The 26,735-nt window shown below is 44.2% G+C and overlaps 1 protein-coding gene across 1 annotated transcript in view; it reads right to left on the bottom strand.

Moving 5' to 3' along the window:
• The window catches only part of LOC144930138 (teneurin-4-like), a 132,796-nt gene extending 107,133 nt beyond the window's left edge, over positions 1–25,663 (bottom strand). Inside the window, exons 1-2 of the mRNA XM_078851226.1 lie at positions 25,402–25,663; positions 12,538–12,807 (exon numbers count right to left, since the gene is read on the bottom strand). Coding sequence (XP_078707352.1) covers positions 12,538–12,807; positions 25,402–25,624 — 493 coding nt within the window. The 5' untranslated portion in view covers positions 25,625–25,663. The remainder of the gene's footprint in view (positions 1–12,537; positions 12,808–25,401) is intronic.
• Positions 25,664–26,735: the final 1,072 nt, after the last annotated feature.

Here is a 26,735-nt window from a genome sequence, read left to right on the forward strand (position 1 = left end):
GGTTCCTTGGGAAGGAAGACAGGTGGAGCAGGGAAGTAGGAAATGGGGCTGATGTTTTTTCAAAAACGATTTTGAACATGCAATGAGTGTTAATAATTGTAAACTGTGTAAGGAAACTGGATGAAGCTTTCAAAGTCACACAACAGATGTTTTCCACAGCAATAAAAGCATGCTCCATCAGAGCACACCTCCAAATTGTCCTGTGTGTTTGCTGTGTCAAGGGGAGCACCATTTGGGGCTAGATTGTGCCTATAAGGCACAACACAGAGTGGGGGAGAACATGCAGGTGCCCCACCCCATGAGGAGCACCAGGAGGTCCCACCTGTCCCAAAAGCCTAACAGTTCTATGCTGGTTCTGGCACTGTTGACTCCCCCCTACCCACAGCCCCAGTCTGCTTAGATGTTTTGTTTACTAAGACTTACGGAAAACAGGCAGTACCACTGGAGATGTCTTCGGGGATGCTCCCTGCTACCTCTCCTTCACCTAGCGCACTCATGCAGGAGCAGCCATCACTTGGCCCTCAAAATGCTAACCTTGAATTTCAATACAGGGGATGAAGATGTTTAGAGGTGGTGTTAAATTCAGAGCCAGAATCACAGCTCTAACAATCAAGTCCCTGCTTTAGGTGTCTTAAAAGGTTTGTTTAGTAATGATACCAATTCCCTCCTACATATAGTTCTTCTACCCATTACACAGTAGTTCTCTTAGCATAGAATCAAACAAACCATCTGAGAAATAAGAACACCTCGTCCTTAAGGGAGTCCACAGATCCTGTAGAACTTATTAAGTGGCTAGATGGATTAGAACCAACTATAGAAAAAAGCACTTTGCTGTCTCAAGCATTAATAATACTAATGGCTTATGTTTATATAACATGTTTCATCCAAGATGATCTCAAAGTGCATTTACGAGCCATTATTATTTATTTGTTTGTATTACCAAAGTGCCTGGGCGCTCTAGTTAAGGATCAGGACCCCGCCGTGCTAGGTGTTGTACGAACACAGGACACAAAAATGATTCTTGCTCCAGGAGACTTTCATTCTAACTATAAGACAAGAGACAACAAATGGAGAGAGACAGATGGGGGAGTACACGAAAACAATGAGACAATATTGGTCAGCATGATAGGCTGTGGTCTCTGCATATTTAGCAGCCTAACTATTGTTAAGTTTTTTTTGTATCATCACGGCAAAGGAGAGTTTAGAGGAGGGAATTAAAGGTGGATAATGAGATAGCTCTGTAGATATTCATGAGGAGTACCTCCTAGCCATAAGAAAGCATGAAGGTGTCTGTTTGAAAACGTAACAAATGGACAGAGGAGGCTGGCCCCATGGGCTAATTGAAGTGAGCACCAACAACTCGATAGCAAATGAGATATGACAGGTAGGGGGGGACTAACTGTGAAGGGTGCTAAAAGTGAATACGAGCAGCTTGATGCAAAGCCAGTGGAGGGATTCACAATCAGGGGTGACATGGCCACAGTGACGGGCTCGGAGAATAATCTTTGCAGCAGCATTGTGAATGGACATAAGAAGGGCCAGACTGCCTTTGTCAAGACCAGAGAGAAGGATGTTGCAGTAATCAGGCCGCAGAATGATGAGAGCTTGGACAAGAGTCTTAGCTGTGAGGATGAAAAAGAAAGAATAAGAATTGGCAACATTAACACAAAGCCCGGATGTGAGGATGCAGAAAGAGATCCAAGTCAAAGCTGATGCCTGGTTGATGGGAGCAAGTGTCTGGCTGGGAGGTGATGTTGTCTACAGTAATCAAGAAATGAGGAAGTGGGGAGTCCTTGGCAGGGAGGACAATTAGGAGCTCTGTTTTAGCCAAGCTGAGCTTTAGCTGACAGCTAGACAGCCACAGAGAGATTCAGAGAGAGAGCCTGAGATTTTAGTTTGGACAGAAATAGACAGGTGTGGATGAAAGAGGCAGATGTGTGAGTCATCAGCATAGAGACTGTGACAGGGCGATTTCCTGCCATATCCTGGGGAGACTTACTGAATTAAGTCTAAGTAGCATTGGGGTTCATTGTATTAAATGAATGGTTTATGTGTTATTGTGGGCTGGGATTGTATGTAACCTCTCAAGGGGGAGGTGAATGCAAATTCTCCATCTCCGGTGATGCAAAAACCCAGCTTTCTGAAGCTAAGCCATGAGGAAGGGACCATTGTCTGCTGATCACCTGTTCCCGGAGACTCACAATCAAAGGTCCAAGTGGTATAAAAGGAAAAACTAACTGATTCACGGGTATGCTAGCTCTGAGCTAAGGCTGTTATAAACTTGTAACACAAAAACCCCTTTGTGGTGTTTGAAGGACTGATTCCTATCAGAGCCCTTGTTAAGAGTTGGGGAGGACGGTGATCTCTGGTAAACTTATTAGCATGCATGTAGATTCTTATATAATTGTTTAATGTTCACTGCAATGCTTTCAACATAAAAATAAATGTGCTTGCTTAGAAAGAGCTGTGTGATAACTTGTAACTGCTGAAAATTATACTGTTTATAGCCTTCGAAGAGAAAGCAAAACACATACGCTGGCTTGTTTAGGCAGCCTTGCTGGGAATAGCACAGTGTAGGCAGGGAATTGTACAGCCTGGACAATCCCTGGTCCGGAGACAGAAATGTGAGTCTCCACCCAAGACAGTGTGAAACCTGGGTTAAAGTTCCTGGTGTAAAAGCCCTCACCCAACCTACAGTACAGATTTATATACAGATCCTGGAAGGTTCGGAGTGCTGGGCTAGAGAGAAAACAAGACCCAGCACAAGAATGACTCTATAGCCTGGTGATTAGAGCACTTACCTAGGACGGGGAAGATGCAGGATCCTGTCCACAAATCAAATGACTCTGGTTATTTATTTACAGTGTAACATCTTCAACAGGAGAGACTCAGGCCATGTCTATACTATAATCTTAAGTCGACCTATGTTAGGCCGACTTACAGCCACCGCAGGCTGATGTCCACACTACCTCCTTCTGTGGGAGCTGCGCATCTTCACCAGGAGCACTTCCACTGATGGAAGAGGGGCAGTGTGGGGGGCTGAGAGCCCTGTGCAGCTCCCCGCCAGGAGCCCAGGTATCCCTGAGGCTTCTCACCCTCTGTTTCCTGCCAGGAGCGAGGCGGCAGCTACCCGGGGCTTCTTGTCTCTGGCGGGGAGATCCATGCCCAGAGTCCAGTCAACTGCCATGCTCCTGGCAGGGGGTGGGGAACCAGGACCCGGGCGGCAGCAGGACTCCCAGCAGAGAGCAGAGACATAGTTAGATTAACACAAGCTACGCACATCCCCGGTGAGTACCCTAATCACTCGGCTAAAAGTTGTGAGGGAGGTTGTTCTCCTCCTCCTCCTCTCCAGCTGTTTTGTGTGACCTCACCTCAGGGGCCCTGCGCATTCCTGAGGTGGCCTATCTTTCCTGGTTTGTGAATCACTCTGGGGCTCAGGTGGGAGATAGGCACCCAGACACCTAGAGGGAGGCAGCAGTGTGCAAGCTCAGTGGCAGAAACATAGGTGCTGAGGGAACTTTTATTGCAAAAATGTAGGCACTGAGTGAGTTTAGGCACCTACAGGGTTCAGCAGGAGTTTGGGGCATCGCAGGGACAGGAACTTAGGCATCTAATTTCTTTTGTGCACCCAGGCCTAAGTGATTGGCTAAGCTCAGACAGGACATCTGTAGCAGAACCAATAACTAAACCCCAATCTCCCGAGTCCCAGTCCAGTGCCTTAACCACAAAACTATCCTTCCTTTCTTTCACGTAAACAACATATAACATCTACACTTGCCTTCTTACTTAGTGCTAATGATAAACAGATATATGTTGCCTAAACCACGTTTTGTCAGTGACCGAGATGTGGGCGGTCATGCCTAGTGGTTACAGCAGGTCTCCATAGCCAGGAATCAGAGCCCATGGTCAGAACCGGAGTCAGAGGCCAGGAGCGAGAGCCAACAGTCAGAGGTCAGGAATTGGGGGGGAGAGTCAGAACCGAGTTATCTGGAGTGAGGCAAGGGAGGAGCTATCTCAGCCCTGGGCAAATGCTTGGAGCAGCCACTGAACTGCTGCTGCTGCTGGGCGTAAGAACAGGTCCACTGATTCTTCCAGCCAATCAGGCGGTGTAGACAATTAGGCATCCTACTACAGGCCAGCTGTGCTTGTTAGGTTGTCCAGAGCTTGGCTCTGCTGCAGGCCCTGATTCTCAACACACTTGAAGCTGTTTTTAGAAACTCTCTACTGGGAGGACTCGATGGCTTTTTTAATAGAGGGGATTGGCATTAGAGCCTTTCAAAACTAGTCCATGTTAGTAGTGACCAAGCATTGCCTTACAAAATATGACTAATCTCTATATGACTACAGTAAACACCTAAAACTTCACAGTATTACTAGTCTTGTGTTTTTGACCAGCACTATGGATTGGAGTCAGTGTCATTGTGATCTAACGGCTAATGCACAGCCTCTGTGATGGGTTTTTAGATCACAAGCTCTCACGGCAGAGGTTGTACCTTCCTATGTTTGCATAGCCACTAGCACATTGTGGCCATTACTGCGACATAAATAACAATACTAATTATTCTTATTTCAATCCTCAGTGGCAAAACCACCACCAAGAATGGCATCCTAATAGACGTGCCAGGCCCATGAATGGGCCATGCAGTCAGAGCTGCTATCTTATGACTAGATGTGATCCTTCAGCCCAGGTTTGAGGCTTGATGTGAGGAGAGAGTGGGGAAGCCTGTGGTTTGCTGCCTGCATTTTGGATAAACAGAAGACTTCAGTCTCCAGTGGAGGGACCAGCTGACAATGGATACGGGCCCTGATCTACCCTTTCACAATGACAGGTTCTTCCTTCTCAGAGGTCAGACATGCCACCAGGATATTAAAATACTCCTCAGCATGTTTGTATTGGTACCTCTCCGTATTCCCTCAAGTGCATTGGAACCAAGAGAAGAAAGTTATTTAAGGCACAGGGAAATGGTATCAAAACTCATTATATTCAGTTTTACATATAGAATAGTTGGCAGGTTGCCAGCAATATTAATCAATATAATTATTTTATATAAATATATTGTTTTATATTTGGTTTCTATACGTCCTCCTATGTCAGCATCCATGACTTATTACTGAGTTTGGAGGATTTTATTTTTTTCACTGGTTTCAGAGTAATAATAATAGTAATAAATAATGTGAAACCAACAAACCATCCTCTGTCATGCAGCCTATCCTTATGGCATGTTGGCTTAGTTCCTTAAAGGCAGAGAATGAAGCAAGAAGCAATACACAGGTTAGTGTGGGACAATTTTCCCATTGGGACACATTCAGAGTCGTTTTTTTCTGGAAACTAGTTGATCAGATACTACAATTGCAAGACTCTTTGGCTTCTTCTGATCTGAATGTAGGATACGATTCAAAGCCCAATGAAATTGACCTCAATGGGCTTTGGCCTCCCAGTCCTTAATTCAGCAATGGAAAACGAGAGAGAGAGAGAGAGAGAGAGAGAGATCCAAATGTTTCCTGATTTTAAAGGGTTATTTTTTTTTTTACTTATTGGACAGCTTTTTGGTTGAATGTAAAGGGAGATAATAGTTAAGTAGGAAATGGTTTTCCTGTCCCATGACAGTTTTTCAGATTTAAAAAAAAATTCTCATTCTGAATCCAGGACAAAAACATCAAAATCCTATTACTGCATTAAATCATGAAAATTTTCATGAATCAAATTTCTGAAAAAAAATGCAGCTTATGTCAATCAAAATGTTTGATTTAGATAATTTCAAAATGTTTTGTTTCAGTTTTGACCATTTTAAAAATAATTTGCTTAAATTTCAAAATGAAAAATTGCTTCAAACTGGAAAAACAGAACATTTTCTTTTGAAAATGCTGAAATCCTTTTTCAAAACCTTTTTTGATTTTTTTTTGAGTTGACAAGCCAACCCTTTCCTACAAAAAGATTCAGTTTCAACAAAGTCTTTTTCTGATGAAAAATTTTGCCACAAAATTCCCGACCAGCTCTAGTTATAGCTCTGCTGTCTCTGACCCAACCAATTTAGTATCCTTCCAAGATAAAGCTGTGTTAAAGACTATTCCATAACATTAGACTAAGACAGTTCCACACATTTCCATCTTTCAAGATGTATCTACTCTCCTCCTATCTTGTGCCTAGACTCCAATACTGAGAAAGGGGAAGAAAAAACGAAAACATGAGAGTGGCACAAAGGACGCATGAGGAATTTACTTTACATGACTTCAGCAACTACAAAGTTGGATCAAAAATAACAGAGGGGGCGTGACAGCCTTTAAAGGAACCATTTTTCAGTGGATAAGATGGCATTTGGGAGGCTTATGTAATTAAAGTCTCCTTCAAGACAGAGTGCACTTTATAAGAGTATCAGCAGCCACAAGGATTGAGAGAATGGCAGCATCTCCCCTATTCATGGTCATCATCTGGGCTTCCATGACTGAGAACAGCTTCATGGACCACAAGGGGGGTATTATAGACTGCAATATGTAGGCAGTCCCAATAGACTATTAGAATTGGTAACTGCTCTTGAAATCTTTATTTCCTGGGCTAGTATCAGAAGATGTAGGAGAAGGATCCTTTGTACTTGGTCCAAATCTCACTGAAGTCAGTGACTCCCAGTGATTTCAATGACTTTTGGATCAGGCCATTTGTTTCTCCAATTCTCCTTTGTTCCCTGCTACCCTATGCAATTTATCTTGTATCTGGCTTTTGGCCAGTTTTAATTTCGAGCTGAGATGTCTAGTTAATATAACGTCATTGCTAGGTGAACCAAGGGATGAATGACAGCCAGCAAGCCTCTAATCTTGCCTACATAATTCTGATTTATTCTTGTGTCTATCTACTCAAAAGGTATAGGAAAAGTATGAGAAACTATAGGGCATTTTTGTTTTGAAGAAAGATTTTTTTAGATCTTTTAGAAATCTCCCTACTCTGAGTATCACATTTTTGCCTATGCCATTTGAAAATGAGAGTAAACATATCTGAGGCACGCACTCATTTACTGAAAGTACTTTAGAATGCATTATTTAATTCTGAAAAAAACGATGATGATGCTACAATCAGAGTAATAGATTAACAACAGAGTGTATGAAGCCTAAAAGGAAATTAGTCAGCAAAACTTGGTAATAAAAAGAAAAGTCACCACTGATAATCAACAAGGGTATTAAGAAATAATTTGTAATGCTAAGATTACACAGTAATTCTGATGCTGCTAATTATACTAATGTATTGAATTGTATTTTGGGCCAGTGAACTGAGTCAACACGATTTGGGAAACAAGGAAATGGACACACACGCAAAATCTGAAAAAAAATTATTCCCCCTCAGAGATTCAGAATGATTTAGAAGGTGTGAATCAAGGATATAGCCACTGCTGGTATTTATGGACTACATCAGATGGATGGATAACAGACCACTGCAAGGAATGAGAAAAACCCACAAAAATAAGCACAATTTGACGTCGGTTGCCTTAGCTGTCGTAATGTAGCTCTAAAGAGAAAATGTTTGCAAAAAGCAGATGAGATTTTGATGTGTGTGGTTTGATCATCATGACAACTTTCTGATCTCATAAAGGAACAGAAACATGTACAGGAAACCTGGTGGTGGTAAATACGGCTGTGTAGCATATTGAACCAAAGATACTCGAATTTTCCCCAAGCTGGCATTCTGGCTGTTGCCCAAAAACACTTTAGATATCTCCAAATTATCTAGGACCTGATTCAAAGCCCATTGAAGTCAATAGGAGTCTTCTCACTGACTTCAGTGGACATTGGAACACACCCCTAATGACTAAATAAAAGATGTAGTTATGAGTCTTATTTAAATACCAAGGAGTCATACACAATTTCATTATTTTCTTTCAATTCAAAGGCTAGTCTTTAACTTTTTTGTCAGTGATGTTTCCCCCTGCATTTATCAGCCTTTCTCACTAGCAAAAACTATACTGATTCCTACTTTGCCAAGCAATCTCTTGGATTAATTAAACGAGTACAGGTTAGGGCACTGGATGGCTCAAGGAACTGATAATGGGGATATCTAAACTTTTCACCTCCCAGTTTCCAGTAAAACTCAGTTTTGCAAAATTTTACTCACATATTCAAACAGAGTGAGCCATCTGTTTTGATGGGAAAGCAAAATATCATTTGTTTTTTCACCATCATCATCCTAGTAAGGCTGGGAGAGCAGAATTGCTCCTTGCCTGGCCAATTTTCATGAGAGCTTCGCAAAGTTTATTTAAATGCTACCCAACAGAGTAATGACTGAAAGAAAATGAATTTCTATCGAAAAGGTATTGGAACGTCTGCATGGAATGAATCAGTGTTCTTAATCTTGTCACCAAAGAGTAAGTGGCCATATCACTAGAACCACCATCACCACATTTGGCACTAATCAGCAATTTCACTAGTGGAGCCAAAAGCTAAATGAATGTTGAGATTCAACTACCCTTCCTGAACAGAACTGACCCTCTAAAGGGGTGGTGTAAGAGGAATGCTGCACTACACTGAACATATTGGATCCATTCCCTGGTTAAATTTAGGACTTTGAGCTCCAATGGTGTTATTCTGGCCCCTTTGGTGAACAAATAATTCACATGCAGTTTTTTAAAGAGGAAAAAAAAATCACACTGGTTTCGTGCATGGGTTTCTGCAGTAAAGCACAATTACATAGCCATGAGTCCAGGACACAAATTATGGATCTGGATCTGAAATCCTCCCAAGTTCAAGGGTGATTGAATCTAAGATTTTTATTTGTGCCATTCTCCAAGTCAGACAGACAAAATAATTACACTGTACCTCTTCCCCAGCACATAATAATTCCTTTGTAGACTATATCATAATTGAGCAGTTGATTCTGTACAGTATCTGGCGATGTTGAACCATTCTGAGTCATCTGATGTTACTCATCCTGCCTGTGAGCTCCTTCTGGCCTCCTGATGCTGCGCCCACACTGTTCCCCAGAGGAGATGATCACAGAGAGAAACATCAGCTCCATTTTGCACATGTATGACATTAATCAGCACTGACTAGTACTGCTAATGAAGAAGAGCTCTCTCGCACTCTCTCTATCTCATGTTTAACCACGTGCGTACCTTGCTACAGAATAACACAGAGCCAAAACTAAATCCTAATAGTTAAAAAAAAAAAACAACACCCACCATATTTATTTACCTGGACTTCTTTTCAACAGCCAGAAGCTGAAAAAAATGTCTGTTGCTTTTAAAATAGAATGGAATTCCCCTTTCACATAGACCTCTTTTAAAATGTTATCAGCCAGTTGTAGCGTAATCCTGCTCAGAATGCGCTGTAGAAAACAGTAAACTCTATCCCCAGGAAGTGGTTTCCACCTAGCGGGAAGGGAATCCATACAGACACTTCACGCTTTTTCCATTGCTACCTAGCAAAACAGTGTCCCTTCATCTCATATGCCCCGATCCAGGATTGGGACTAGTCACACGTTTAACATTAACAATGAGCTGTATTAGTGCCTTTTTGGATCGGGGCCACAGATTCCACTACAGCTCTCGTACTGACCTGACTGATGAACTCAAGATCGATCCTCTGGGGTGACCCGTGGTATGCCAACACTGCCCACACCTACATTGTGAGTGTTTGAACCTGCAGGGGAGCTTGAACTGCTCAAAACCCTAGTCTTTCACAGGATGCCCAGCTCCTGGATTCAAACCAACGGAGTTATAGGACATCCTATGGAACTGAGGCAGACAGCAGTGGAAAGGCTGGTACATCACTAAGCTAGGGAGATGCTGCAGGAGAAAGGGATAAGGAAGTTACTGACTTGTAAAGCCAAAGCCTTAGGCTAGGTCTTCACAGCAGAGATAACTCACATTCTCTACCCTGTAGCAGTTAATTCCTCCCCAGGGAGAGCAGCCACACTATAAAATAACACTAGAGCTGCACTGATGAATGGGTTAACAGCACAAACTGATCGTGTTAGTACTTAGCAAGTGCCTCTTCCTCAAGCTGTAGCCTATGCGCCTGACAGGCCAGCCAATCTGAGTTAAAAGAACCACCACTTGAGCTAAGGGTTTTGTGCATGGACAGGTCTCAAGTTCAAGGCAACAGCCAAGTTATAACTTGAGTTAACTTTGCAGCGAAGATAAGCACTTAGTCTAGCAAATGCACTTGCCTGCCTGAAAAGACTGGAACCACCGGAGTCACGGCACCTCATGGTTTTTCATGCCTGTTGCCTGCACAGGTGGTTTTGTGACTATTATACACATATCACATAACCAACACCATTGCAGCTGTCTTCCCACGGCCAAGAGGATGGATTCTGGAGGTAGTTACTAACCAAAGTAAGCCTTCTCCTCAAGTCCATTTCCTCAAGGCCACTGGCACTTGTGCAAACCTGCTTCTGAATGTGAAGAATCAAATATTTCATTTTGCAAAGACACTATTATGGCCTAACTATAAACCTGCCCAGAAGGCTTGAGATTTACAAACATTAGACATCAATATTGCGTATTTATTTTGGATAATTAATGAACATAAAAATTGCTGACATTAACCTGCAATGGAAAAACTGGTTTTAATGAACCCCATAAAACCTGCTATTCATGGCAGCCTCATAAAGCTCCATATTGAGCTCAGCTAAAGGCTATAGTTTTTATCAATACAGTCAACAATTAATATTGACTAATAAAGGTATCCTGTAAACTGAGTCATTGCATTATGTTGCTGTATACATCTCATGTCCTCTGAAACATTTCTCCCATAAATCTGGGGTTTCTCAAAATAGCCTGCTTGATAGTTTAGGATATAGAAGCCCAGTTGCCAAAGAAGAAAAACCAGCAACCTTCATATTTTCTAGACCAAACTTTTAAAGTGGCCTCAATTCATCTCTGCAACTGCAGCATTAGAGATACAAGTGAAAATGTTCCACTTTATTTGAACAAACAAGTGACGGAATGCACATAACTCAGTTGTGTTCTTTTAGGCCTGCAGATAGCCTGGTAATGGGAGTGGTCTGGTAGATATGTATATAGACATATGTGACTGTAAATCCTATCAATTTAGGGCACCAGTGCTAACATGTAACAATTTCACATGTAAGTGATTTGGATGTGCAAAGTTGCATTTGCATCAATAGAGACCACATTATGGAAGCCTGGATCAATTGTTTAATGATGTTTTGCTGAAAAACACTCTCGGAGGCTAATGTAGTTCCTCCCCCCTTTCTGTGAAAAAGACTAAACCTCGGTGGTTTGCTTTTCTTATTGGGCAAAAGTAAAAGAGAAAGCTGAAGGACAGGATTACAACTGCTCTGATACCATGGTGAGGGACGCAGTATAAGGACCGGACTACAAGAGAATGGAATTGGGATTTAAGGGTTTGGTTTGGTTTATGAAAAAAGACCTAACAGGGTGTCCAAAGTCAAGATCCCATAAGTCACCCAACAGTTCCACAGGTCACTTAGCAAAACACTAGACAACACAGCCCAAGGCTGGAACTAAAACTGCTGGTTTTGCCACTCCATTGCAAAAGCTTGCCCGCCCTAATGGGTGTGACCCTGCTGAGAATGCAGCACTTAAGGAGTAAAAAAGTACTGTAAAGATAATAAAAAAACTTATCAAACCGTTCCTTTATCCCATTAACAGAGGGTTGTTATTTTTGAGCCTTGTCTAACCTGTATCATTATCACTTAACAAAACCTTAATAGGCCTCAGCTGTAATTCTGTTGGAATTAAACAGAAAATCATGTGGGTGGCGTTCGTCTTACCCTGTCATGGTTTCCCAAGTAAAAATCATCATAATTTGTCACTACAATACTCATATCAAGAAGCATAAAGAGAACAAACAATGCAGTCACTTCATGTCAGCCTTCTTTGCTGAGTCCAAGCTCCAGAGGGGCTAGCAGACAGCAGCTATATTAAGACACAGCAATTAAATTAAAGGTGCAAAGGCACAGGGCTGCGTGAACACTGGGGTCAAACCACAATTCTATAAAAATTCTCTCTCCTTCCCACATGGACTAGCAGAACTGCTGACCAAAAGGCTCCTACACCAACCAAGCCTACAGGAGTCTCTGCAGTTTGGGAGAGAAGGCTACAAAGATTAAAAATTCATGACCTTCAGCTTTGAGTTCCCACAAAGGAAAGATCTCTAAAAATATTTCACAGTTGCTTCCATCAGAGAGCAGCCAGCCTATTTCCATAAACCAGCTACTGTCAAGGAACCAGACAGGAAGGGAGGAAAACTCTTGGCCCAGAAATCTGCACAAGAGATAAGCATGGAGGGAAGAGAGATTTCAATGCTTTTTGTCTGAAACGCTCCTATGAAGAGCAAATAGGGTATTACACAGCCACTTACTGATCTCCAGTTCTGTGATGAATAAGTAGGAGCCTCTCTAGCAGTTCATTAATGAATATTTTGCACGGCAGAGCAAAAGGCCACACCCTGGGATGATTAAGAGCATTTTCCTCCCTTCTCCTGGCCGGATCAAAAATCAAGGCAGATTAAAATTGGACAATGAAGAGTGGCGTTTGTGAAGGCCTATCTGGAGTTGTCACTTACCAGTTTCAGTGTTTTCGTGTTCCGTATCGGTGAGCGTGAGGTTGGAGTTGGCTCGGCTTGAGAGACAGGAGCTGCGGCCTGACTTGGTATTGCGTCCCCAGAGCCTCACCGGGTGCTCTGGCGACATGACGACATCTGCCTCAGTGTCAGCATCTGAGCCAGCACTGATGGAGTAGCCGCAGTGAGGCAGCCCTATATCAGTCCTGTATAAAGTCCCGTGTGTGGGCATGGCGTCGTCGAGGCCCAGCTCTCGCAAAGAGAAGTTGGCTCCTAGGAGAGAACACGGAATTGTGGTTTTTAATCAAACTGGAATATTTCTTCTGTCCAGCATTTCAATGATTAGTGGATAAGCAAATGGTATAGGTTCGTAAGAACAGGTTATACAAACCCGTCAGGGATTGTCTAGCTAAATACTTAGTCCTGCCTCAGCGCAAGAGTCTAGACTAGATGAGCTACTGAGATCCCTCCCAGCCCTACTTTTCTATGATTCTATAGTCAAATGCTCTCAGCACAAGAGCAGGAGACAGCAACTCCTGAGTTCTAATCCCTTACCTGACAGTGAGTTGCTGCGTGGCCTTCGGCAAGCAACTTAGGCCCCAGTGTTCAAATCTTGCTTCTAATGTAGGATGTGTGAGCTGAGGCACTTTGGTCTTGATTGTCAGAGGTGGTGACAATCAACTGCAACTCCCATTGAAAACCAGGCCCGAGGTGTCTCAAGTCAGCCAGCCAGCAATTAAGGCACCCAAGGTGGCCACTTTTGAAAATGAGGGCCTTCCCTCTTCTACCCCAGCTTTACCATTTGAAGAATGGTGATGATATGCCTTGCCTCCCACTTCAGATATTGTGAGGATTCAGTGAGGCGTTTGAACAGTACTATGTGTATGAAAAACACTGTGAAGATATTAACTATGAGCAGTGTCACTCAAGAAGTGATGAGACTCCTGTTATTGGCCCTAACATATTACTCTGTACACCGCGGTATAATGAACAGTGAATTTTCAGTGTTAGTGAACAAAACACACGTCTCCACCATCTCACCTGTAATTTACTTTGAATAGTTATGATAACAAACACACCAGCTATTTTTCATATTCTTTCTTGTGGTTCTGGCATTTCTTGTAACTGATTTCTTTCATCTTCAGTTTCTTGGAATCTTTACTAACTCACCTGTAAATAGCTGGTTTTGTCATTTACTTTTAAAAATAAATGGCAACTAGTCCATCTTTCCCCAAGAAGAGCTGGAAAATGTTAATGGTCTTGTGGTTAAAGCACAAGACTGGGAATTGGAAGATGTGGTTTGCTTCCTGGCTGTATTACAGCCTTCCAGTGTGACATCAGACAAGTTACTTAAACTCTCTGTGCCTCAGTTTTCCCATTGGCAAAATGGGAACAATGTTCACCGTAGTAGTACAAAGTATTGCAAAGATATAAATAAATAGTGTTCACATCCACATGCATCAGGAAACCTCATCCCCAGTGAGCGAGCCAGCAAATGAGTGAAGTAGCCAAACACAAAGCACAACAACTGCTTAGCAGCACACAGCAGAACTACAGAAAAATCCTACCCAGCATTTATACAGTGCCTTACCATGTACTTTACAAATATCAGTTAAGTTAACCCATGAGAGATAGCTGAGTATTATTATCCCATTTTACAGATAAGGATAATAACAGACAGGTTAGATGACTTTCCCAAGGTGACATAGTGATAAAATTCCTGCCTCTTTGTCCCCTGCCTTTGAGTAGTAGACAATAGTGCCTCAACCGAATTTATCCAGTTTAAAAGTAAAGCGGGGGAAAGGAGGGAAGAGGGCAGTTAAGAGAATATAATCACTCCAAACAGATTTTGACCAGAACACACCTGCTCTTGGGAGAAGTAACATGGGACATTTACTGATCAGCAATGGTTAGGATTTTATTTTCCATATCCACTGATCCAACACTGTCAAATATTCCTGGAGCATTGATTCAGCGCTGACTCAGAGGTGAGTGTGCCACCCCTTGAATCATTGAAACCACATCTTGTGGGACCTATGTTTCCTTCGGAGGTCTCACCTCCGAATGCTAACCACTCTCAACCCAGCTTAGTTTATTCACTCTGACAGAATCACAGCAGAGGTTATTGGGCTGCAAATAGATGCAATTGTTTTGCTGGCTAAAAATATAACCTGAAAATGACTCCTGAGTTCACGTCTAGTTACCTGCAGAGCTTCATAATCAGTCCCAGGCAATGTGAATGGGGATTCAGTTATTAGCACTCTGTTCAGAAAGTTGTGCTGAAAAGCTGGGGAGAGCAATTAGCGGAGCAATTACTGGCTCCATTCTAATCCACATTTTTTTATTAATTTACATTCTCTTTTTTCAGCATTCAGAGACTTTAAAAGACTTTGGCATCCTGTGAATGGCCTTATCCGCACTTTGCATTTACCTGACATAATGCACCCCTGCCTTTGCTCTACAGTATGCCACAATTTGATGGATTAAAGGAATGTTTTGGACCAGTAGGGGGCATTAGACCCAGTGTCTTGGCCAAACTCCAACTTGGGTAATTATATTCTGCCTAATTAACTTCCCTTGTATTTTCACTTGGATATGGCAGTCCTCACATCCTGTTGCTATGAACTGTTATACAGCTACCATGTTTCACCTCAGAGGTGGTTAGACTTCATTTGTAGGCAAAGTGATTCTTGTGGAGGCCAATCTTGACCTCTCTGCTTAGCTGAACTCTTGGGATACGTGTGTCACGCTCTCTGGAGTGGCTCACAACTGTGAGCATCTACCTCATGGCAGTCTGTCAGAAAACAGGTCAAATACCGCAAGCTGCTGGTGTGTTCTATAATTAGATTTCACCAAGCCAGTGACAAATGTGAACTCTTGGATCATTATATCAGTCTTACCATGGAGTCACGGCCAATCCCCTTAGACACTCCAGCCTATCTTGCCACCCAGACAAACTGAATTTTGTGATAATGGTCACTTAAACAAAAAAATCACAACACATCAGGTTGTTCCCAGTCCCAAGAGACCAGCCACTTACCCCGGATCAGCTGGTACTCTGGATCTTACACCAAAGACAAAACTGACAGCCAATTCTATAATACACTAACTAAAGGTTTATTAGCTATGAAAAAAGAATGAGGGTTATTGAGAGGTTAAAGCAGGTAAAAAACATGCACAGGTGAGTCACTGTTTGTAATTCCAAACGGTGGCAGCGATGTAATAAACAGCCAGTTTCCCAAAACATCTTTTCCGTTTACCCAGATTGTCTCTGGGGATCACTGCTTTGCTTCTAGTACACTCATCTGTAAGAGTCCAAACAGTCCGGAGATGCAGGATCTTTCCTTAAATTCACACTTATCGCTTCTTCTCACAGAAAACAAGCTGACAGTGTCACCACCCACGTGGGCTTTTCTTTTGATGACGGAGCGGGGAATGCGTTTTTAGTCTTTGACCGCCAATCAACACACACAATGATCACTTCCTTTGAAATTAGCACTTTTCTGTTAAAGTTCTTCATTTGCATTCCACCAGGCTTCTTTCTCATTGGATGGGTTATTTAGTTACAGGGGTACACACAATGTAAATGTTTGCTACTACATTATAATGGGATACAGACAACTGAAAACAATGCAAGTACCATTCCACTCGTTTCCATGAAGCTTTAACACCAAATACATTTGCATACCTTTGACAATCACTTTGATCTATACTAATACACAAGACAATTGGCCTGCGGCTCTGGCATGAGCTGGCACCTGATCTGCCAGCATCACAATGTCTACACTCCAAAAAAACAACCCTCAACAACCCTGCAATAGTGAGTCTCACAGCCCAGATTGTCTGACTTGGGCTCGTGGGGCTCACGTTAGAGAGCTAAAAATAGTGTAGACATCCCTGCTCAGGCTGAAGCCCAGGCTTTGAGACACTCCAGCTTTGCCAAGTTTCAGAGCCCAAACTTCAGCCCAAACAGAAACATCTACACTGCTCTTTTTAGCTCTGTAGTGCAAATCCCGTGAGCCCAAGTCAGTTGACCCAGGCTTTGGGCCTTGTTGCCAGGTTTGTTTGGGTTTTTTGTAGTGTAATGTACCTTTGATGACTTCAAACTCTCTCTGGAAATAGTTTGTACACTAACTTAGAAAAGCACTATCAGAAGTTCTATAATAAATCTAAGATGGTTCTAATTATTACAGCCACCAAATTTTATTGGGGCAGAAAAACCTGTCTCATTATTTTTTATTGTCAAAAGGGGCTAAGAGCAAAACCCCGTATCTAAACTCAGGTTGCAGATCCCTGTTCACATGGGAGTTCTCAGCTCCTATTTGTTTCTCCAATGATTTGAATTTGAACACATTAACCTAGAGACAGCTGTGTCTCGGGCTGGACTGTGAAACATTATGTTCAGGTGCATTTGGTTCTGCTCATTAGAGAGATACCAAATACCACTCTGGACCTTGACTTTGGATCCAGGGCTGAGTTTTGCTCCCATCCCTACTATAAAGCCATGTTAAAGCTTGTGATTTCCCTCAAGTTTCCATTTGTTGATGTTATGCAAAACTGGCCAAAACAACTAACAGCACTGTTCTAAGCTGTATTCTAGCTTTTGTGGGTTACAGCTGAGCTAGCCCAACAAAAGACCCCTTCTAGCAGGTACTCTCTCCTGCAATAACCTCTGTACAGTGAATGATCCACTAACCACAGGCAGCTGGCATTTTGTTTTTTCTCTTAATAGGGAAACACCTGCTTAATTCAGTTAGCTATGGAGCTCTCAGTGGAAAGAGGGAAGGAAGGAGGGTGCACAGAAGGAGATAGAGTGATAGACCAACAAACTTGACACCAGCTCCAAATAAAAGCAGAGAAAACACCTTTCAGTGTGAGAAGAAACTAACTGTGGTTCAGCTGGTTGAGGCACTATGGTCTGGAATGGTCAGAGTACATAAACTGTTTGTGAACTTCACACCTAAGTAATTAACTAAAATAGATTAAGCTTTCTGACAGAGTTGACAGGCAGGGATACTCGTGGCTCAGATGCGCCACCAAACCTTGGGAGCCAGCTCAGAGAGCACAGAACAAGCCTGTGATAAATTATTCCAGATACCACTGCTGTGCTATCATACCGGAGAACATGCACTCCCGTTCCACAGCCTCAACAGCAAGTGGACTTGAATGACTGATATAACAGATGTAACTGCATCTCCCCTCTCCACCCCACCAGCTCTGCCTTTGGTCCAGACCCCAGAGTAAGGATTAAGCCTACGCTCTACAGCTCACCAGACAGTTGAGTCCTTTTTTTTTTTGCCCCCACATTGCAGATTTTAGTCCACTTATCAATGATCACAAGTCCCCCTCCCTCCTGTAACAATCCACACTCAACAACCTCAAACACATCAATGAGCAGCTTGATTGATGCTCTCCAGCAACAGCAACTCATAAATTATGAAAAATGACTGCTACAATTAACTGAAAATCAAATTTATTTGCAATAAACAGCATGAGACACATCGATTTTCATATTCTATGCTCAGTATAGCCTTTTAAACTGGGAGAACTCAAGTCAATAAAAGGAAGATAATAAATATATAAAACTTTTTTATTCAGGTCTGGTCTATTTTTTGCTATGCTGACTTGCGCTGTTTGCTTTCTTGGCACACTCACTCTGGGTAAAACCATTTAAATGTTGACTAGTTTATTTACTGAATTTATTTGGTCAGTTTGAAATGTTTCCCTCCTCTCTGCCTCCTCGTCCAGCTCTAGAAAAAAAATCACTTTGCCTTATTTGTATCAAGCAAAAATGTCACAAGCTAATAGAGCGATGTCTTCAGCTAGTGTAAATCAGTGAAGCTCCACCAAAGTCAACAGAATTACACTGATTTAACCAACTGAAAATCCATAAAAACTATGGGCTAATTTTTATAATTAGCTAGGCCAATCATAGAGCTAAGGAGATAGGAAATTTCAAGCACAGAGGAAAAGAAAGAAAATTATTTATAAAAAAAATCGGTTACTGACCTTCCGTAAATATTGTTCTTCGAGATGCGTTGTTCATGTCCATACCACGTTAGGTGTGTATATGCTGTGTGAACCATTGCCGGAGATTTTTCCCTTGGTGGTGTCCATCAGGCCCACTCTAGTGCCCTCTGGTGCCATGCACTTATGTGCCAGTACAAGCCGTGCTGCCCGCCCTGCACCCTCTCAGTTCCTTCTTGCAGGATAACTCTGACAGAGCGGCAGGAGGGTGGGTTGTGAAACAGACATCTCGAAGAACAACAGTTACGGAAGGTCAGTAACTGTTTTTTCTTCTTTGAGCGCTTGGTCATGTCCATTCCACATTAGGTGGACTCAGAGTTCATGGACATGAGTACTGCAACATTCCTTGCCCCAACCTGGTGTCATCTCGAGTCTGCTGGGTAATGGCGTAGGGGGATGAGAAGCTACGCACCGACGACCTGGGCCAGAAATGCTGTTGAAGAGACTTGAGCTCTTGTGGAATGAGTGGTCAAGATGGCAGGTACTGGAACATTTGTCTGCTCGTAGCATGCTTGATTACAGGAGGTTATCCAGTAGGCTTTTTATCCTCTCTGCTATTGACACAAAGGGTTGTGTGGATCTGCAAAATGATTTAGTCCTCTCCATGTAGAAGGCGAGGGCATGCCTAACATCCGATGAGTGAAGTCGCCGCTCTTCTGAATTCTGGTGTGGCTTCATGAAGAAGACTGGCAAGAAAGTGGCTTGGTTGCCATGGAAGTGCAAGGCCATTTTGGCAGGAAGGGCAGAGGGGGGCACAGTTTAATCTTGTCCTTAAAGAACACCATGTACAAGGGTTCTGATGGAAGTGCCCTGAGGTCAGGGACGCTTCTGGCTGAGGTAATTGCGATCAGGAAGGCAACCTTGCAGGAGAAAAAGAGCAGAAGACACAATGCCAGCGGCTCAAAGGGAGAGCCTGTGAGTTTGGATAGGACCAAGTTCAAATCCCACGGGGGAATCAGTTCGCGAACCTGAGGGCAAAGTCTCTCTAACCCCTTAAGAAAGTGGATTGTCATCTCATGAGAGAAAACTGACCTACCACCCTCTGGTGGGTGGAAGGCCAAAACTGCTGCTAGATGCACCTTGATAGATGTGAGGGCCAGACCTTGTTGTTTTAGGTGGAACAAGTAGTCCAGAATAGACTGAAGGGAAGATCGAGTCACAGAAAGGCCTTGTTGGGACGACGATATTGAGAAAGCTTCCATTTGGCGAGGTAGATAGCCCTAGTGGACAGTTTCTTACTACTCAGCAAGACCTGTTGAACTTGCTGTAAACAGGCTTGCTCCTCTGGGTTCAGCAATGGAGCTTCCATGCGGTCAGGTGAAGGGAGCTGAGGTTTGGGTGGAGTAAATGGCTGTGATCTTCCGAGAGCGGTTCCGGGCAGTGTAGGAGCAGTACCGAGGGTGCTACTGATAAATCTAGCGGCATGACGAACCAGTGTTGGCATGGCCATGCCAGGGCTATAAGAATAACTCTCACCTTCTCCCATTTGATTTTTAGAAGGACCTTGTGTACCAGAGGAACTGGAGGAAATGCATAGAATAGGAGTACTGACCATGGAAGCAGGATGACATCTGAAAGGGAGCCCAGCTTGTGCCTATGCAGCCAGCAAAACTGTTGGCATTTCCTTTTCTGCTTGGTCGCAAACAGATCTCCTTGGGGAGAGCCCCACCTTCAGAAGATGAACCTGGTGACCTCTGGGAGAAAGGAGCACTTGTGCTGAAAGAAGAAAGATCTGCTGAGGTGATCTGCCAGGATGTTCTGGGCTCCCAGAAGATGAGAAGCCTCGAGGTGGATATAGTGCTTCATGCAGAAGTCCTCTAGACAGATGGCCTCATGACACAGGGCAGAGGAGCACACTCCTCCCTGCTTGTTGATTTTGTCTGTCAGTGCTTACACTACTTTGCCTGTGAACTGGGGAAGAAACACTTGGCAAGCTAAGCTGACAGAACTGATCTCCCTGATGTTTATATGCAAGGAAAGCTCTTCCTGGGACCATAGGCCCTGTGTTCTGAGGCAATCAAGGTGGGCTCCCCAACCTAGGAGTGAAGCATCCAACACTAGGGACACTGACTGCTGGGGGGTGACAAAGGGAACGCCCACCACTGCCGACTGGGGGGCCTTCCACCAGTTGAGGGAGGCAAGGATTGGGGCTGGAACAGCAAGTACTGAGTCCAAGTGGTGTCTGTTTGGTGAGTACACTGAAGCTAACCACATCTGCAGGAGCCTGAGATGGTGGCCTTGAATGCCAGACCATGTAAGTGCACGCGGCCATATGTCCCAGGAACTTGAGGAAAACCCAGGCTGTTGTGACTGGGTGGACCTTGGTCATGGATATCAGATCCGACATTGTCTGGAATCGAGCCTCTGGAAGGAAAACTCTGACCTGGGTCAAGTCGAGCACTGCCCCAATAAACTCTATTCTCTGTACTGAATGAGAGTTGACTTTTGTTTGTTTATCAACAGGCTCAGGGCTTGGAAGGTGGCTTGGACCTGATGCTGTTCTTTACTTGGGCCTCTGAGCAACTCTTGATCAGCCAGTTGTTGAGGTATGGGTAGATTTGAATGCCTCGCCTTAAGATAAAGGTTGCTACCAGCGCTATGCATTTAGTAAAAACCTGGGGGCTGCAGATAGGCCGAAAGGGAGAATGATGAATTGGTAATGAGTCTGGTTTCCTATGAACCGGAGAAATCTTCTGTGGCCAAGGAAGATGGAAAAGTGACAGTAAGCGTCCATCAAGTGGAGGGCAGCATACCAGTCCCCTGGATCCAGGGAGGGGATGATGGAGGCCAGGAGAGGAAGAGGTCTGCACTGGAGAAGGGGCTTCTTCCTCTTCTTCAGCCTCAACTACCTCCATGGGGTTCATGTCCTGTGTATTGGTACCAGGTTCGGTACTGGAGTCAAAGTCCAGTGCCGAGCAGAGTGGTGAAGAGGCCCTCCTCTCGGAAGCAACCAAGTATGACTGCTGAGAAGATGAGCCCAGTACCAGGAGAACGGATTCCAGAATGGCCATTGCATAGGTCACTGTCCACCAGGTACTGGTGGGGGGACCCGCACCAGGGTCGGGTGGCATGTAAGATAGCTACCAGTCTTCTTTGGATGAATGTAGAGCTCCATCTTGGACTCAGATGAAGAATCTTCCTGAGGTAACCACAGGGGAGCGGTACACCTGACTTCCGATGATTATTGTCAAGGGTCCGGGTAGAGGTGCTGGACTGGGGACGATCTCCTAGAAGAAAACAGGGGGGCTTGCCCCTGGAAGGTATTGAAAGTCCAGTTGTGGTGAAGGAACTCAGAGCACCATGCTCTCTCCTGCTCGTGCTGGTTGGAGCCAACAGTTGTCTCATCGGAGTCGGTGGTACTGGGAGCAATAATAAGTCCCTGGCCACTGCAGAGGTTTCCAGGGTTGAAGGCACCGTGATTCCACTGGTGCCACAATGACTTTCTGGCATCGGCGGGGGGTCCTGCACTGGACTCAACATTCTGGGAGAAGTTGATGGTGCCACCATGGGACTGGGGGTGGAGGAGTGGCCCGACAAAGGTTGCACTCTACTGCTTTCCCCTTGCTTGCCTTTCTTCGGCACCAGTGAGTGCCCTCTTTTTATGTTTCTTCTCAGTACCGGACATGGAGAATGGTGCCGGGATATGCGCGGTGTCAGAAGAGCACTTTGCACTGAGATCAAAGTGCTTGATGCCGAATCTGAGTGGCTTGGCTTTGAATCCAATCTAAGAGCATCTTCCATTAGGATAACCCTCAGTCAAGCCTCTCAGTCTTTCTTTGTATGAGGCTTAAAGTCCTGACAAAGCTGACAGCGCTCCCAGACACTTCAGACAACTGCAGTGCCAAAGGAGGAACAAGGTTTGAAGCCCAGGGACTGTGTGTGGGGGGAGTATGCCTGGCCCAAGGGGCAAAGGGAGTCCCTCAATGATAAAGGAGGGGTTCTAACTATCTATACTAGTATTATTTACAATATTTACACTTCAATTAAACTAAGATTAATAAACTGGGATACAGAGAAGAAACCACTGAAAAAAGCCTTGCTGAAGCAAGAGTTGTTGCTCCAGCAATCATCATGGGCGGTGTCCACGTCCAAATATAAAGGGAAGATTAACCACCTTTCTGTATACAGTGCTATAAAATCCCTCCTGGCCAGAGGCAAAACCCTTTCACCTGTAAAGGGTTAAGAAACTAAGATAACCTTGCTGGCACCTGACCCAAAATGACCAATGAGGGGACAAGATACTTTCAAATCTGGAGTGGGGGGAACAAAGGGTTTGTCTGTCTGTATGATGCTTTTGCCGGGAACAGATCAGGAGTGCAGCCTTACAACTCCTGTTAAGTTAGTAAGTAATCTAGCTAGACATGCGTTAGATTTCCTTTTGTTTAATGGCTGGTAAAATAAGCTCTGCTGGACGGAATGTATCTTCCTGTTTTTGTGTCTTTTTGTAACTTAAGGTTTTGCCTAGAGGGATTCTCTATGTTTTGAATCTGATTACCCTGTAAGGTATTTACCATCCTGATTTTACAGAGGTGATTCTTTTACCTTTTCTTTAATTAAAATTCTTCTTTTAAGAACCTGATTGCTTTTTCATTGTTCTTAAGATCCAAGGGTTTGGGTCTGTGTTCACCTGTACAAATTGGTGAGGATTCTTATCAAGCCTTCCCCAGGAAAGGGGGTATCGGGCTTGGGGGGATATTCTGGGGGAAGACGTCTCCAAGTGGGCTCTTTTCCTGTTCTTTGTTTAAAATGCTTGTTGGTGGAAGCATAGGATTCAAGGACAAGGCAAAGTTTGTACCTTGGGGAAGTTTTAACTGCAGCTGGTAAGAATAATCTTAGGGGGTCTTTCATGCAGGTCCCCATATCTGTACCCTAGAGTTCAGAGTGGGGAAGGAACCTTGATACGTGATAAGAAGGAACTGAGAGGGTGCAAGGTCAGCAACACCCCTTATACTGGTGCATATGTGTGCAGCACCAAAGGGCGCTAGAGCCAGCTCAATGGATACCACTGAGGGAAAACTCTTCAGCAATGGTGCACACACACCTAACAGGGAATGAACATGAGCAAGCACGCAAAGAAGAAGGACAAAATCTGTAGGTGCAGTGTGCTCTAATGGTTAGAGAAGGCAAGTAGGAGTCTGGACTCCTAGGATCTGTTCCTGCCTCTGCAACCTTATGCAGGTCACTTAACATCATTTTGACTCAGTTTAGCTATATCTACCTGTAGAACAGATTTAATAACCTAACAGGTCTTTCTTTTGCCTGTAAACTTCATAGATATTTAGAGACAGAGAAGTGTTTTGAGATCCTAGCTTGGCGGATGCTATATAATTGCTAAGTATGATTTAGTTAGTTATGCCGCTTGCAAGTTCTCTGCAGAACAAAGAGCATGACTACGGGCACATGCATATAATATCAGATTTGCATGCAATATTGTGATAGTTTCACACACAAATTAGATGTGTGAAGTTGTGGAGATGGCATCCACTTTTGAGAATCTGGCCCTACAAGTAACGCTCCGTGTTTGTCACGGAGGTAATGGAAGTCACGGATTCCATGACTTTCCGTGACTCCATGACTTCTGCAGCCGCCGGTGCACCTGGGCCGGGAGCCGCCTGAGCAGCTTGGGCAGCCGCTGGGCCAGGCCCACCAGCCACTGCTGGGGAAGTCTCGGGCCCTCCCGCACCCTAGCAGCAGCAGTTTGGGTGTGGGGGGGCTCAGGGCTGGGGGTTGGGGTGCAAGGTAGTGCTTACCTGGGGGCCGCGGAGGCTCCCTGGAAGGGCGACAGGAACTCTCCTCTGTCAGGTCCTAGTTCCACGTGCTGCCTCTGCCTGCAGGAACCATCCCTGCAGCTCCCATTGTCCTCGGTTCCCGGCCAATGGAAGCTGCAGAACCGGGGCTTGCGGTGGAGAGGAGGCAGCATGTGGAGCTAGGGTCCCCACTTCCCAGGAGCTGGGTACGGAGCCTGCCCCAGCCCACCCACCCCCCACAGCACCCCCCAAGCACCTGCACTCCCCCTCCCCCGAGCACCCACGGTGCCCCCCCGTGCCGTGCCCCCAGCACCTGTGGCATCGCCCCCGTCCCCAGCACCTACAGCGCCCCCAGGGTTACCCTCCCGATCTGCCACCCGCCTCCCCACGTTTTAGTCGGGGTATATAGTAAAAGTCATGAACAGGTCACGGGCCGTGAATTTTTGTTTACTGCCCGCGACCTACCCATGACTTTTACTAGAAATACCCATGACTACAACGTAGCCTGAGTTGTAAGTAGAGCAGGGTGTACTAACAGCAGCCTATAACAATCTTTCTGTTCATCATTTGCACTACTGCATGTTCCATTTCACTTTAGCTGCCCATTTCACACTTTCCGAGATTGACAAAAAACCGTGTTTCTTCCAGCCTAAGACTGTCTGGGCTCCACTGTTGACTGTGTAGTATCTGTGTGCAACCCATGCTCACACAGTATGGCTCGTTGTCTCCCTCTAATGGCTAGAGCATGTAAAGATGTTTATGCTACTCCTTCCATGCTACTGAACCTGGTCTTTCAGTTCAGGGAATAGATGCTTATGCTCAAGAGGTCCCAGGTTCAGTCACTGCCACCACATTGTCCAGGGATGTCATTACCCATGCATATCATAGGCAGAGGCTTTCCTTCCAACAAAGCCACGTTGATCTTCCTCTAGTGTTTTCTCTCATTGCTCTGTGCAATGTCTTAAAGGCATTCCTCTGTGCGTGTCTCAGAACGCTTTATAGCTTTGAGTTATTCCCTCACCTACCTCTGGACCTCAGCATAGAGTTGATTAACTCACACTGCTTACAGCAGCACCTGATGAAATGTACTTACCCGTTCGGCAGAATTCATCAGCCTCCTGGTGCACCATGTCTTTGACCCGATTGCTGTAGGTCAGCCTGGAGTCTTGATCGTAAGCCTTCAGCGTCTCACTGGAGCTGTAGGACTTTTGCGGTATTTTGCTGTCTTCGCTCTCTGCCGAGGAGCTAGTGTAGCGTCGCTCGGTGTCACGGCGCCTGGTCAGAGATCGGTATGGTTTTCTCTCTTTCACATCCATGGCACTTTTGTCTGCGTCTTCAACATTAAAGTAACAGTGTTTGTGTGGTGATCAGATTGGAATAATCTGAAAGAGAATATAAAAGAGAGGTGACCTGAGTTCATCCCATTAGACAGCGAAGAGTTGGGTTTTTTAGTTTCAGCTTTTTATTCAGTCTTACAATATGCAAAGGAAAGGGTATCTAATGGACCACTGGGAACTCACTTATAACAACTACTGATAAAAGGAAAGTATCAGTTATCTGTGTCCCAATCCATGCCTTGTACCTCTTGTTTATAATGGCAGTTACTAAAAGAACTGCTGCTAGGCACAGCAATAAAATAAATAAACAAATAAATACTTTTTAAAAACCAACCATTTGTTCCTAGCATTAGTATGTTTCAAATGTGAACGTGGCTGAGATTTTCAAAAGTGATCAGCAATTTTGGTTGCCTCGTTTTTAGTGCAGCCCACTTCTAAACCCCTTACAGGAACCTAATTTTCAGAAAGCATTGAGCACTTAAGCTCTGAAAATTCGCTTCCGGCACACTGCCCTGCTAGTAGAAGCCTCCTGATGTACCTGCTCTGTGGACATTCTAATTCAGAGTCCAGGCTGTCAGTTTGGCCCATGTCACCAGCTCTCAGCTTACTATTACATACATAAAAATGATACAATGTGTATTTTGTTGGTATCTAGGTAATAGTCCTCGCCCTAGTCCTCCGTCAGGTCTATTCTATAAATCCAGACCTCATCGTAAATAACAGATCTGCACTGCAAACTGAAACTTTACTTCTGAACATCCTCATGACGGTTCCCCTTTAAAGTAATCATTACTCCCTTCTGCTAGTTTGGGACACCTAAAAAAAAGGAGGCACCCATATTCTTAGTCACATTTGTATATATGGGTCTATATTTTAAGAGGGTCTTTATGGAGTATTTTAGGTTAGAGAGACTGACTAGGAGAGAAAAAGAGCAAGAAAACAAGCCACCCGAGTGCTGGGGAGTGGAAGAATGAAGTGTGAGTTTTAGAAGGAGCCCAGACAAAGATGTCTGTGGAGGCAGATGCTCCTCTTCACTTCCTTATTTGAAATGTTGTTATGGTACTGAGTGAAGTTGAGAAGCTGCAAATAG

Source organism: Lepidochelys kempii, chromosome 1 (genome assembly GCF_965140285.1).
Source record: "Lepidochelys kempii isolate rLepKem1 chromosome 1, rLepKem1.hap1, whole genome shotgun sequence".
In the NCBI taxonomy this organism is placed as follows: domain Eukaryota; kingdom Metazoa; phylum Chordata; order Testudines; family Cheloniidae; genus Lepidochelys; species Lepidochelys kempii.